The following is a 14,080-nucleotide window of genomic DNA, read 5'->3' on the forward strand; positions in this document are numbered from 1 at the left end:
TGGTGTACAAGTACCTGTTTGAGTCTCTGCTTTCGATCTTTTGGATATAAAAATTGCTGGGTCATATGGTAGCTCTATGTTCAGCCCTTTGAGAAACCATCAAACTCTTTTCCCCAGTGGAGGACTATGCTTTTCCTGTTTAAACACGGATTAAGCTGTGGAGCTCATGGAGAATACTGTCATGTACCCAATTTATAATTGGATAAATAAATATGGCAACTCAACTTCATTCATAAATACAAAATTTTATTTGCACTTCATTAGTGTAGAAAGACCACAATGCTTTTCATACCACAACACTCAAGACACACCAAGTTATTCAAATACATAATTACTTATTTACCTTGACTAAACAAAACAGTGCAGTTTAATAAAAGATATACCAAAGATAGAGTTCACAAATTCATTATCAGACCAAAAAAAAAAAAAAAAAAAAAAGAACACAGTCTAGGCTTAATCGGAATAAGCTTCACCGTAAAGGGGGAAGTTTTATCATTACAAAGGTACAGAGTGTTTAGGCAAATACACATATGTTCTTTGATATAGTAAAATGCATCTCTTTAAAATTCCTTTAAACAGGATTTGTTTAGGACAGCAGCGTGTTTTAAAATCTTTTTCTATAGTTTCAAAAACATTTCTTTCTTTATTGAATCTTTGTAGTTCTTAAAAGCATAAAGGTACGTCCCTTAGGAAGCCATGAGAGAGATTCTGCGGCCTTAGGACCAAGTCAAATCCAACCCTCTAACTAGTAACACTCTACCGTTATGTAACATTAATAAATAACCTTCAATGACGGCCATGAATGGAGCTTTGCTTCGTGGCAGAAACACTCCAATACTGCAGATGCTACCACTGGGGGAAATGTCTTGTAAATAAAGAAAAAGCACTTAAGATAGCTTTTTTTCAAAAAGTCTTTAGTTTTACAAATTTTCTTTAAAACAGTAAGCAAAGCACCACATTCTCTCTTCTTATCAGAATATCTTCTGTCCTCATAATATAATTAACAAGGACAATTATATTATTTATTTCAAGAAACATTATACCTTTCATTTCTCCCATTCTTCATATTAGAAGTACTAGGTTTCCCAGTGTATGTACACTAGACACTGGGGCAATGAATGAAATATAATAATTTGGAGGGAAATAGGTAACTTATAACCAAAACTTACCCAGGATTGCATATATGCATATTTACAAGTTAGTGTATAGCTCTGACTTGGATTACAAAGTGCGAAAGGAAATTGTCAAAATGATTGTAGTGCAGAATAGAACGTTTTTTCCCCTTTCCAGGAATCATTTCCACTTTGTCTCCAAAGTAGGAAATCAACAGCATCGGACATGTGGTCTTGGTGGAGGCAGTTCTGGCGGTATCTCAGGCTCTGGTTGTAACGAGAGGATACTATTGGACAACTCATTCCTTAAAATATCCAGAGGCATCTAAAGGATAAACAAAAAAGACAAATCCATTTTAACCTTACAAGGTACACATACAGCTGACCCTTGAACATGGGTTTCAACTGCACAGATCCACTCATACATGGCTGCTTTTCAATACAAGTTTCACCTGCCTCTCCTGCCTCCCCACTCGCGTTCTCCTCTGCCTCTGCCACCCGGAAGAGACAGCAAGACCAACCCTCCTCCTCCTCCTCCTCCTCAACCTACTCAACGTGAAGATGACACAGATGAAGACCTTTATGATGATCCACTCCCACTTAACGAATGGTAAATATATTTTCTCTTCCTTATGATTTTCTTAATAACATTTTCTTTTCTCTAGCTTACTTTAAGAATATGGTATAAAATACATATAACATACAACCTATGTGTTAAGTGACTGTTTATGTTATCAGTCAGGCTTCCAGTCAATGATGGGCCTTTCGTCGTTAAGTTTTTAGGGAGTCAAGTTATACTCAGATTTCTGACTGTTTAGGGGCTCAGCACCTCTAGCCCCCTTGTTGTTCAAGGGTCAACTGTAAATGCTTTCCAAATTACACAATTATACAAAAAAACAAAGTATTGTTATTGAAAGTCTCTGATCATTAAAGATCAATTAGACATTAAAATATTAAGCCAAAAAAAAGCCATGTTCAAGACACTTCATATCACAACATGAACAATGCCCAGCCTACTTAATACCCTATGGTAGAAGAGACCAGATCAACCTCATAAACATATATTTTCACAGAACCAGGTAAAATAAAAATACATTAATAAATTTTTTAAATGGTCTGCATTCCAAGGAGTTGTATACTTACTAAAGAAAGACATAACCTACCTTGGCAATTATATAAACTTTTTTTTTTTTTTTTTTTAAATAGAGACAGTGTCTCATTCTGTCACCCAGGCTGGAGTGCAGATACGATCACAGCTCACTGTATCAAATTCCTCAAATTCCTGGGCTCAAGCAATCCTCCTGCATCAGCCTGGGTAGCTGGGACTACTACAACCAGTTACATGCCACTACACCTGGCTAATTTTTTATTTTTTTTTGCAGAGATGGGGTTTCACTATGTTGCCCAGTCTGGTCTTGAACTCCTGGCCTCAAGTGATCTTCCCACCTTGACCTTCCAAAGTGCTGGGATTATAGGTGTGAGCCACCACACCCAGCCTAAACAATTACTTTATTAGAAGCTTTTGAATTATGTTTGAACTGAGCAAATTTCACTTAATAACATAAACTTCAGTTCTTATTTACAATTTTTGAATGTAAGCCTAAAGATGCCTGAAGAAACTGCTGCTGCTCAATGAAGCTGTCTAGCAATTTTCTTGCAACTCAGCATCATGGAAAGGTCTCTGTAAGGAAGTGGCTCCCACCAGGGAGCAGAATAGGAAGGGATGCAAGCGCAGCACCACAGGGCTCTCTTTTCCGCTAAGACACCTGCAGACTTGGCTAGGTCTCCATCTGAATTCTCACAGAAAAATGGGGGTGGGAAAAAGAGCAAATGTCAAATAAACACAGCACATTGCTATACCCTGTGAAGTCTACCCTGCCGTACCTTAAGGTGAAGCGAGTATGCCATATACCAACCCCAAGGACAGCAGAAGCCCATGGGTGGGAAACGACTACAGCAGGCCGGGTGCCTGTGGCCGAGTTAACAACCATACCTGGTTCTTGCACCTGAGCACGACTACTGTATTTTGGGTTCTAAATACAAAATTCTCAATAAAAAAGCAATAAAAGAAACAACAGGTTTCAGATGATGTACTTTCATAATGTAGATTCTTTTTTTTTTTTTTTACCTTTTTCAGAATGTCATCGACAAGTTTCAGAAATATCTCATCCACATTGAAGTTATCCTTGGCACTTGCTTCACAGAACCGCATCCCAGTGATTTGCTGTGCAAACTGAGAAGAAACACACACCTATTTCCTCTGTGTGGGGCCTCACAGACCAGCGTGTGAGCATGAGGCCTCTGGGCTCAGCTTCAAAGGAAGGGCTGGGATTAAGGGGTAGAAAGTCCCACTGATGCTCAAAGATAAGGTTCACAAGTGTAGCAAATTCTTACATTATAAGCAAAACAAAAGACAATAAAAATCCTTAAGGTGATGCCAGGACCTTCCAGTGAAATCAGTTGCCTAAGTTTCTAAAAGTGTAACATATCTGACATTTAAAATGTGAATAGCATCGTTTCTCCATGATTCAATCCTTAGCAAAAACCAAGGAAGTTTAAAGTACGTTAAAGTAAATTATAAAAGCAACTTTATGGCTTAAAATATGTTTCTCTGTATAAAATGTCAGGTTAGATAATAATGCTGTATACACTAATGTGTTTTTTTCTCCCTCCATTTCAGAATGAATTTAAAGGAGCAGGAAGTCAAAAAAGTGCAAACAAATTAGGAGGATGTGACTGAGTTATCACTGTATTGATAATTTCTTTGTAATCTTTGAAATAAGTAATTTATTAAAAGAAACAGTACCTCAAGCGCTAAGCACAGTGTGTAGCAACCGTGCCTCCCACGCCCTCTCACCTTTTCCCCCTGCTGCCTGGTGATTTCTCTGTCCGTTTCACAGTCCAACTTATTTCCAACTAAGAGAAGCTCTGCATCTTCTGAAGCATACTGTGGAATTTTAAAAGAAGCCACATTTCAAAGATGGGCATCGCCATATACTGACAGCGGAAATATAAACCGATACAGTATTTTTCGCTAATTTACATTTGTCCATTCACTTCCACTGTCTTTGAGGTTCTACCAGGTCCCAGGCAGGACTGGGCAGTGGTGCGAGGCAGGGCTCACTGCGTCTTAGGAAGAACTGGGGCACAGGCATTAAGAACCACAATGCTCTTGGCTGTTGACCCAACAATTCCCAAGACCTCTTTCTAAGGAAATGATTGAACATACAGGCAAAGCTCTACACTCAAAATGGTTATCAACTGAATAAAACCTACAAGTCAAACAAAATGGCTCAAGAATCAAGTTATTTTAAAAACACAGGCATTTAAAAAAACACACGCTTCAGAAGAACACAGAGTGACACAGGAAGGACTCCGTGACAGAATATTCACAAAATAAGCAAGATGTAAAGCTAAATACAGTGAAGCCAATTTGGTTTTTCAGGATGCCAGAGGTACAGATTTCTTATTTACTTTTGTGCTTTTCTTCATTTTCCAAATTTCTATAATGAAGGTATCATTAATTTTATAACCAGGAAAAAAGTTAAGCTACATTTCTAAGTTTAAAAATACATATAGGCACAATAAGATTTCTCTTTAAAAATGAGGTTAAAATCTCTTGAGCAACTAACTTGTTCTAAAAAGTTATTTGAAACAGATTGCAACAAAAGGAACCTGAATGGTGTGGCCGTGGGCCAGTCATGCAGCCAGGTGAGGAGTGCTGGCCCCTTATCAGGGAGGTGTGGGTAATAGTGACAGCACCCGCTGCAGGGCTGGGGCAATGGGCCCCGCACTCAGGAAATGATGCTCTCACTCAAGTAAGGTGAAAAGCAGCAGTTGATGACAAAAGGAAGACAGCATCAGACCTCAAGACCTGGGCACAGACTCACAAACTCAAGTACCAAATGGGGTAGGATTTAGGCCATTTCTTTTGATTTTGTATTCATCCTATTAGTTCTAAAGGTTTTAGACTATGAGGACTGTCCGCTTCTAATTTCCACAGGATTGCACTCTGTGACTTCCATATCAGGGAACATCAGTATCCACTGATGTGCCAATGGAGGGCCTGGTATGACTGATGCCCAGTGCAGAGCAGGCCGGGGCAGGGGCCCCGCCTCAGGTCTGATCCAATCTTGCAACCCTGATCCTAACAATTTTTTTTTTAATTAAAAAAAAAAAAAAAAAGAGAGAGAGAGAGATGGAGTCCCACTATGTTGCCCAGGCTGGTCTCGACCTCCTGGGTTCAAGTGATCCTCTTGCTTTGGCCTCCCAAAGTGCTGGGATTACAGGTGTGAGTCACCATGCCCGGCCACCAATCCTAACACATTTTAAAGAGGCATACATCATCAATGACATGCTTGGTAAAGCTGGCAAACATTCTCCAATGTTATCTAGCAGACAGGTTTAAATACAATGTGTAGATAAAATCCAATTTATATTGCATATGCTTGTTATGCAGAAGAACTAAACATGAAATTACTGCACGAGGGGAAGAAAACTCAAAATGTGGTCAATGGTATATCATCACATCCCACTCCCAACTGCTCTGCCTTCTAAATGTGTATTTGGGAACATGTTTCTTAGAGGAGAACCCACGGTTTACATTAACCACAGGGACACAAGCCTATCTGTATGATTCAATCACGAGCCAAAGGAGAACTTAAGCTCCTCTTGTTCAAAATGAGGAGCTAAAGGGCATCTATAATTGTGAGGACAGATGTCCAGTGGGTGATGGAGGCATGTGGGACATCCACAGGCACCGTGGAGAAGGCCATCTCCTCAAGGTTGTCACTCAGGGGACGTGCATGAGATGAGTGTCCAAGTGACCTTTCCGCAGAAATGAAATGTCTTATATCTATTCCATGAAAGCAGCTGGATGTAGTGGAATGAGCATGTTTGGCCTCTGTAGTCGAGACAGTCCATGCTACCAGAAGAAAAATCCTGATTCTGGATAAATTTAATTCTTCTTTGCCTCATCCACAATACAGGACTACATCCCTATCCCGAAGGCTATATGTGGGCTAAATGATGTTTAGTCTGTATGAAAACATGCTCAATACATGTGTTTCCCCTCCTTCTTTTAATAATGATTAAGACTCACAAGCAGAGAGTTCACACTGGACAGAAAAATGCAACATTTACCTTATCAATCATCTTCATCCATTTCGGCAAATCATCAAACGTCTCCTTCTTAGTGATATCATATACTAATATGATCCCCTTGGCACTTCTGTAATAAGCTGAGGTAATGCTGTTGAATCTCTCCTGACCTGCTGTGTCCCTAAGAAAAAGCAGCCAAAGTCAGTTCCCAAACAATGCCCGAAGTGAGCACCACCACATTCCAATGCAAACATAGATTATGCGGCAGTTTTTCTGCGAAAAAGGAACGAGAGTAACCCCTATTTCTCTTAGACCTGATGACCACACTTAAAGAAAGTAGGAAAAATTTAGGTTGACCAAAACTATGACATAGAAAATTACCTTTGTATTTAACAACTAAATTAGATTAATGGAGATGGATTATGAACCAAGATCAACATACTCTCCTGAATAACTTTTTCCCTCGAGACAGAAAATCAGCAACAGGAATGCTAATATAACATCAAAATATATGATGTTTTTCTAAAATAAAATGGGGGAAAAGTTTTTAAAATACAGAATTTCCAAACAATCAATCCCTAAGAATTCACATTGTAGGTGATTTACAAAACCATTTGTCATACCCAAGAGCAATAATGCCACACAAGAAACACACACTTGATACACATGCATGACCCACTCCAAGCTCACACACACAATAAATGGTGGGCATCCTAGGATTGTGAAAATGAATGCCCTCCAAGCCACAAAGAATTCATTTCTCAGAGCTCACTAACCACCACCTAGAGTGCTGGGGGCAGGTGTGGGGCACATGTGGCAGCTTACAATGACCACTTCAGATGAGAAAAGAAGATCCACAGTTACAACCCTAGCAGGCACAGTCAGGCCAGCAGCACTGAGTCTGTGGAGACAAGCAGGGCCAGCTCTTGAGAACGCCTCTATCTGGGTCTGGCAACTGGAAGCTCCTCAAGTCTGCACTGACAACTGTGCACAGCCACTACTGTCAGCCACAGTAGCTTTTCTGAACAAGTTACACTCAAACAAAACATCAATAAGTCCCAATTACTTTTTTTTTTTTTTTTTGGAGACAGAGTCTAGCTCTGTCACCCAGGCTGGAGTGCAATGACATGATCTTGGTTCACTGCAACCTCCGTCTCCCAAGTTCAAGCGATTCTCCTGCCTCAGCCTCCTGACAAGCTGGGATTACAGGCATGCACCACCACGCCTGGCTGATATTGTATTTTTAGTAGAGACGGGGTTTCACCATGTCGGCCAGGCTGGTCTCAAACTCCTGATCCACCTGCCTTGGCCTCCCAAAGTGCTGGAATTATAGGTGTAAGCTACCAGCCCAGCCTCCAATTACTTTCAAACCAAGATTTTGAAAATTAGAAAACAAGAATTTTCATAGCAAAAAAGATCCAAAAATCCTGTACGAAGTAAAACTTCTAATTTTTTTTCAAATGAAATATCTTTCCAGAGTGAAATTTTGTGCAGAAATGAAGCATAAAAGTAATTTTTAATTTCTTACCTCATACCTGAAGGATTAATGTTAGCCAACATTAGCTTTGTAATCAATGTGCTGACCTTCTAGAATAAATCATAAGGGTACAAGGAAATTTAATACTCTAAATTATAGATGTGCACTTGACCATATTTCTTCCCCTTACAAAACCATAACTTCTGTTCTAGAAGGTTCTGAGTCCCCAATCTACTACACTCAGAGGGAAATGGACATGGAGGGAGCCCGAGGAACAGTGAAGATGTGCTGGGAACTGGGCAGTAGGCTGCTTTTTCCCAATTTTCTCAGCAGCACTGGCTCAAAGGCTCCCTGGCTTGGATGACAGCCGTATCTGAGTCGCTCTGCTGTCAGCAGGGCAGGAGTGGGCAGAGTCTCATGGCACCCAGGCACTATTCTTGGCCCCATGACTTGGCTTCTTGGAAAACTCAACCTCTCTGAGCTGAGCTCTGTTTCCTCCTGTGTAAAATGGTGGAAGCTGTAACACCTCTATGGTAGGCAGTTATCAACAACATGAAAATGTAGAACAATTGACACTACTTAAGTCTACAACTCTCCTTTAACTGACATGGATTGTTAATATCTGGTTTTGTTGAAAAGATGACCAATAGTCCCACACTGATGAAAAATGCTGTAGAATTAGCCTTGTTAGGCCGGGTGCGGTGGCTCATGCCTGTAATCCCAGCAATTTGTGAGGTTGAGGTGGGCAAGTCACCTGAGGCCATGAGTTCAAGACCAGCCTGGCCAACATGGTGAAACCCCCGTCTCTACTAAAAATATAAAACTTAGCTGGGCACGATGGCAGATGCCTGTAATCCCAGCTACTCACAAGCCTGAGGCAGGAGAATTGCTTGAGCCCAGGAGGCAGAGGTTGCAGTTAACTGCGATTGCACCACTGCACTCCAGCCTAGGGGACAGAGAGCAAGACTCCATATCAAAAAAACAAAAACAAAAACAAAAAACAAACCAGAATTGGCTTTGTTATTTTCTTAACCCTAGACAGAATAGGTGGTCAAAGGAAAAGGGAGGAGAAATACCAGATAGGTTTGCAAATACAGTAAAGTTCATTATTACCCAACTGCTCATTTGAAATCTAAAAGCATTCTTTTTTTTCCAGGCTGACACTTGCCACATCCACAAGAAGAACGTAAGCACATCAATCAGTACGGATGCCAGCTGAGCCCTGTTTCTCCTTTTTAAACCAAATATAAAATTTGAAGGCCTCCCACAACCATCTGAACGGACCTCCCCTTCGGCCAGGGCACTCTAAAATTTAACCTGAAAGGCTGGTGCTGGCCATGATGGGCAGTGGGGGTCAGACATTCCTCACTCTACCCTCCAGCATGAACATGAACACATACTTTAAGTCTGGTAAGAAACGTTTAGTCTCTTCTCTCTGAAGCCAGCTACTTAGAGGCTTCATCTACATGATAAAACCTAGGTCTCCACAACCCCTTATAGTAACCCAGACATTGCTTTCTATAGATAATAACTCTTTCAACCAACTGCTAATCAGAATATGTTTAAATCTACCTATGACCTGGAAGCCCCAGCCCCTTTGAGCTGTCTCACCTGTCCAGATCAAACCAGTGTAAATCTTACATGTATTGATTAATGTATTATGTCTCCCTAAAATGTACAAAAGCAAGCTGTACTCTTGACCACTTTGGGCACAGGTTGTCAGGACCACCTGATGCTGTGTCATAGATGTGTCCTTAGCCCTGGCAAAATAAACTCTCTAAATTGACTGAGACCTGTCTCAGATACTTTTTGGTTTATATCTTGTATTATGATAAGCTTAGAAACTGTTTGAGAACCTCTGCAAATTTCTAATTCCAATAAGGCTCAATGGAGAAGGATTCCAATCAGGAAGGACTAACACTTGCAAAGCGATTTCTTTAAAGACCATCTATGATTTAGCTTTACCGAAAGAACCCCAACCAAGTGCGCCACAGTGGAGTAAGCTGGCGGGCAACAGGCTCTTCCATGCAAGGCCATCAGAGCCTCTCACCACACAGCAGGGAGTTCCTCAAAGGGGAGGAGAACACTTCCCTTAGGCACCTGTGGGACTGGGTCCCTAAAAACACCCCTTGGCTATGTTGTTATAATTTATGGCTTCCTTCAGAGGAGAGCTGCCACCAAATTAGTTCACATCAGTGATGTCTTATTGTCAAACAAGCAGAAAAGCTCACTGGCAAATTCATTTCCACATAAAGCAAAGCCATTTGCTTTGCCTGAGAGGATATGAGGATCCCCTGCTGCCCTGAGTGGAAGGTGAGGAGGGCAGAGGTGGGTATGTTTCTGTCCACCCAGGTCCTGCAGTACACCATCAGTAGACATGTGCTGGTAACATGTTTAAAAATTAGACAGTTGATGCCATGTCAGGCAAGGCAAAGAAACTTCATATTTTGGCCTCAGAACTGCAAAAACAAAAAAGGAAATCTGAAGAATATGATAGACGGAGACTGAATTCTTCAGGATTTCTAAAAGCAACTTAAAGACCGCACTAATAGTCATCTTCAAGGTGGCTGAGAAGGAACAGAGTTAGATACCATTTGGTTTCCATAAAGAGTCAATGAATAAAATTATTTCTCTAATCCTAGACATTTAGGGTATACTTTACTACTTCCAAACCAATAAAGAGTTAAATCTTTCAGAGGATGGTTTACCATCCTCACAAGTTATGGCTTGTCTAAATTAGGATTCGATCAAATGCTTTTAATGTTGAAAAACATTCTGTGCTATTTGAGTACTGTTACGAAACACCGCATTTCTTTAAAAAGTTAAAAATAATAAGCATTTTTTCTACTCTGAAATCAGTGGTTAACACAATATCGCTGAACCACAAATTTAAATAACAATCAGATTTAAGGTCTTCGATAAGCATTTTAGGAATTACATACTTCAATAAACTTTTATTCTAGGTAATTTTCATCTGGTTTTCAGTATAAGTCAACTCACATGCACTTCCAGACACATTCAATGACTTAAGAATCCAGAAACTGGAGGCACAAAACCAGAGAAATTGCAGATAATAGAAGTCTTAATAAAAACAATCAAAGAACAGGGATAGTAAAAGGCAATTTTGATGTAGCTTAAAATGTTTTTGCATGAATAGCATACTTAGGAATCTTAGAAACATTAAGAAGCTCACCATTAAGAAGTTAGCTGCCTCTACTGACTTTAAGTCCAATGTAAAGAAAGAGGATAGAAACCTCAAAATTCAAAACCTGAGGCAATCGTTCTAACGCAAATGAGCAAACTGATTTAGCTGACAAAAATCCCAATGAGGAAACATGAACTAGTTCAGCACTCCCCATTTAAGCCCATTCCTTAAATGCCACTGTTTGGGCCTGGCTCTGAAGGCTGGGGGTAGAAAAGCATGTTTCTTTGAGAGGCGATTCCACACTCCCAAAATATTTGGGTTGAGAAAGCTTTTATTTTCTATTCCTCTCAAAAGTGCCTTTGCTTGATTTATTTCCCTTACATACTAAATTATCTGCTATCATGTACGGCCAAAGAATAATAAATGAAATGTTGATTCCATTCAGCAAGTATTTCTTAAATATCTACTATGTGCCAGCACCATAAAAATCCAACACAAATCTCTACTTTTCAGAAAATTAGATTACATCAGTGCACTGATCATGCTTTCACCTTTCTATGAAAAGGCAGAATCCTAATATTTTCCTCTTTTTCCCCATGAACTTGAGTTGTCACTGTAATGATAAGGTGCGGATTTCTAGAGGTTTGCAAGTTATGAACGTCAGCTCAATCATCGTTTACTACAGTTAGCATGCCACCTTATTCTGATTTTTCCATCTGCTTTTTGTGCAATTGAAAAATTCCTGCAATTCTGTTTTCCCAGTTTGGTAATACAACAATGCTTGGAGAATTCAAAGCCTCTTATTTGCTGTATTTAATATAGCCACTTAAATTATTTAATTACTAATTTTCAGGGCATACACCAATTTAGGGTATGAAATATTCCCCCCTTCCAAGCAGAGAACAAAAGGAATGATGCCAACCTAAGAAGGCTGGTTAAAACAAAGTCCCCCAACAGTGGACTGGTCCGACAGGCAGAACAAAGGGCCCTTATATGAAGCATTTCAATTCTGTCTTTGCCTAAAGGTAAGAGGCAAATTTCATGGCTTCAAGTCCATTTCAACACAACTCCAAGTTCATTGTAAATAATTTCCAGGACACCATTTGGATATAAATTCATCAAACTACATCCTGGTCAACACGTTTTATTTTAGCTACTTACATAAAGTTCTAACATTCATGTAGAAATACTTTATAAAGTACAGAGAAGAGAAAAATGGTCCTTTTTCTGACCACAGGTAATCAACGAACTGAAATATGTGGCAATGACATAAAACGTGACGTAAAAATGTAACAGACACCTGCAGCTTTTGGTACTTTTAGCTTTTAGGAATCTATAGTAAATAATGCACTTCTTCCAACAAGATCCTCCTATGAAAACCGAATGGTAATGCTTTCATGCCAGTCTAGAAAATCGGAGGAGAGCTATCTATTATTAGCATAGCACAATCCACTGCGCCTCCTTGAGGGACCGTTTCCAGCTACACAGGCGCCTTCTATGCCCTCAATGGATGAGAGTGAAACGACGACAACACGCCCACAACAAAGCAGATTACAACAGCAGTAGCACAAGAGCTGCGCCTCACTTCTAAAGAAGCCACGCATTACTTTAAAACAGTAATACAAATTACAATCATGATTCTAACACTTCCTTTTTACCTGCTGCATAGCAATAATGAAGGAAAAGGTTTTCATCTTTTAAATAAAATATTTCAGAAGATAAAAATCTTATTTTGAGTATTATGTGATCAACAAAATGGCTGGCCTGTAGTAGATATATGAGTCACTGTTCAAAACCTTCCTGCAGGAAAAGAGTCACTGGAATATTCCATGTAGAAAACTTGCAATCAACCATTCCATAGTCCAATCCATTTCATTCTTCCTCCCTTAGTTACGCTCTTTGCCCGTGCTGTACAGCTGCACAGATTTAGAGAATGAAAAAGCAGTAAAGAGTCAAGAGAGAATCAGGAGAGGGAGAGGGGTCATTTGGAGAATGCTTTTATATACAAGAGAAAAATGGTTTCTGAGTGCCCGCTGCTCTTCGCGGAGCCACAGTACCTCACTTTCTCCTTGGGGGGGTTTCCATCAGGTAGGGCCCTCTTAGCTCAGAGTCAAGGACATTGTAGTCAGATTCCAGGAGTGTCCAATGTCACCGGCACAGACTTAGTGGGCAGAGCTCCCGGGAGGCACCAGGATATTTGGACATACTTTATAAATCAGAATACTGCCGCCAAAGATGAAGATGGAAGTATTAATGCATTAATTAAGACGTGCCACAGTCATCAGGCATGGCTGTCACCCACTAAGGCAGGTGTCACACATTCTAATAATGTTTACATCACTTTTGTGGGGCAATATTCTCATCAGAAAGTACCTCACACAGGTACTAGGAACAGAAAGAGGCATATCCCAAATCCTTTTGAAGATGGTCTTTACCTTATAGAGCTTATAATTAGAAACAGCAGCTTGTGTGCCAAACACTTTGTTGTCATTTCCAGCGTTTAAAAGCTGGGCAACAATGCACAAAAAGTCTGCAGGACTAGTACAGGAAGAAATATCTATTTGTTGTTTATTCAAGTATTTAGACAAGACAATGTTTCATAATCAAGCCAAAAACGAAAATATGCTGACCAAATGCACAACAGAAAACGAACAAAAACCCAAATAAAAAAATCTCTGAAGTGTGTTATACAGTGAAGCGTGACCAAATGAAGATATTACCTCAGACACCTCCAGAAGGCAGGCACTGCGGCTTGGCTGCAGCTGTGGCCCAGACAGGGACACGGATGAAGAATGAAGACATGGCACTAACATTCAAGCATTAGGTGACCGATGATGCCACAGATGAAGCAGCAATTAACGCAGATGAAAGCAAACACACACATGGTGGACAAACAATCAGAGCTGAGGGTGACCTGCCAAGAGGAGTTAGTAAGCTGAGTACACCGCAGCTGTAGCATTCAAAACAAAACGGCATTCTCAGAGCACCTCAATGGGGCTCTTTTAAGCCACCACCAGACCACCAGACCAGATCTTATCCCTTCTTCCACAGATAGGTCGCTAGCACCTGTGGGCTGTTAACAGGTTAATAGCTAACAGAAAGCTCTTAGTGCTGAGTGCAGTTATAACACAGCTGGTTGAGTCTTTCATTCCAATTGTGATTTGAGAAAGGGGCCTGGATTCATTTCTAGTAGGCATTAGTGGGGGCTCACATCCCGTGGAATCAGCAGTACAGCCGGAAGGAGTA

At 40.3% G+C, this 14,080-nt stretch overlaps 1 protein-coding gene across 2 annotated transcripts in view; it reads right to left on the bottom strand.

Annotated features, from left to right (window-relative positions):
- Positions 1 to 225: 225 nt before the first annotated feature.
- RAB12 (RAB12, member RAS oncogene family) overlaps positions 226 to 14,080 on the bottom strand; it is a 29,881-nt gene continuing 16,026 nt past the window's right edge. The window contains exons 3-6 of one of the 2 annotated variants that reach the window (XM_009252247.4): positions 6,255 to 6,393; positions 3,970 to 4,059; positions 3,241 to 3,345; positions 226 to 1,437 (exon numbers count right to left, since the gene is read on the bottom strand). In XM_009252247.4, the coding sequence (XP_009250522.3) occupies positions 1,324 to 1,437; positions 3,241 to 3,345; positions 3,970 to 4,059; positions 6,255 to 6,393 (448 nt within the window). In that variant the 3' untranslated portion in view covers positions 226 to 1,323. The remainder of the gene's footprint in view (positions 1,438 to 3,240; positions 3,346 to 3,969; positions 4,060 to 6,254; positions 6,394 to 14,080) is intronic. The other variant, XM_063716847.1, reaches the window with a different exon arrangement.

The sequence above is a fragment of the Pongo abelii genome, chromosome 17 (assembly GCF_028885655.2).
Source record: "Pongo abelii isolate AG06213 chromosome 17, NHGRI_mPonAbe1-v2.0_pri, whole genome shotgun sequence".
NCBI lineage: Eukaryota > Metazoa > Chordata > Mammalia > Primates > Hominidae > Pongo > Pongo abelii.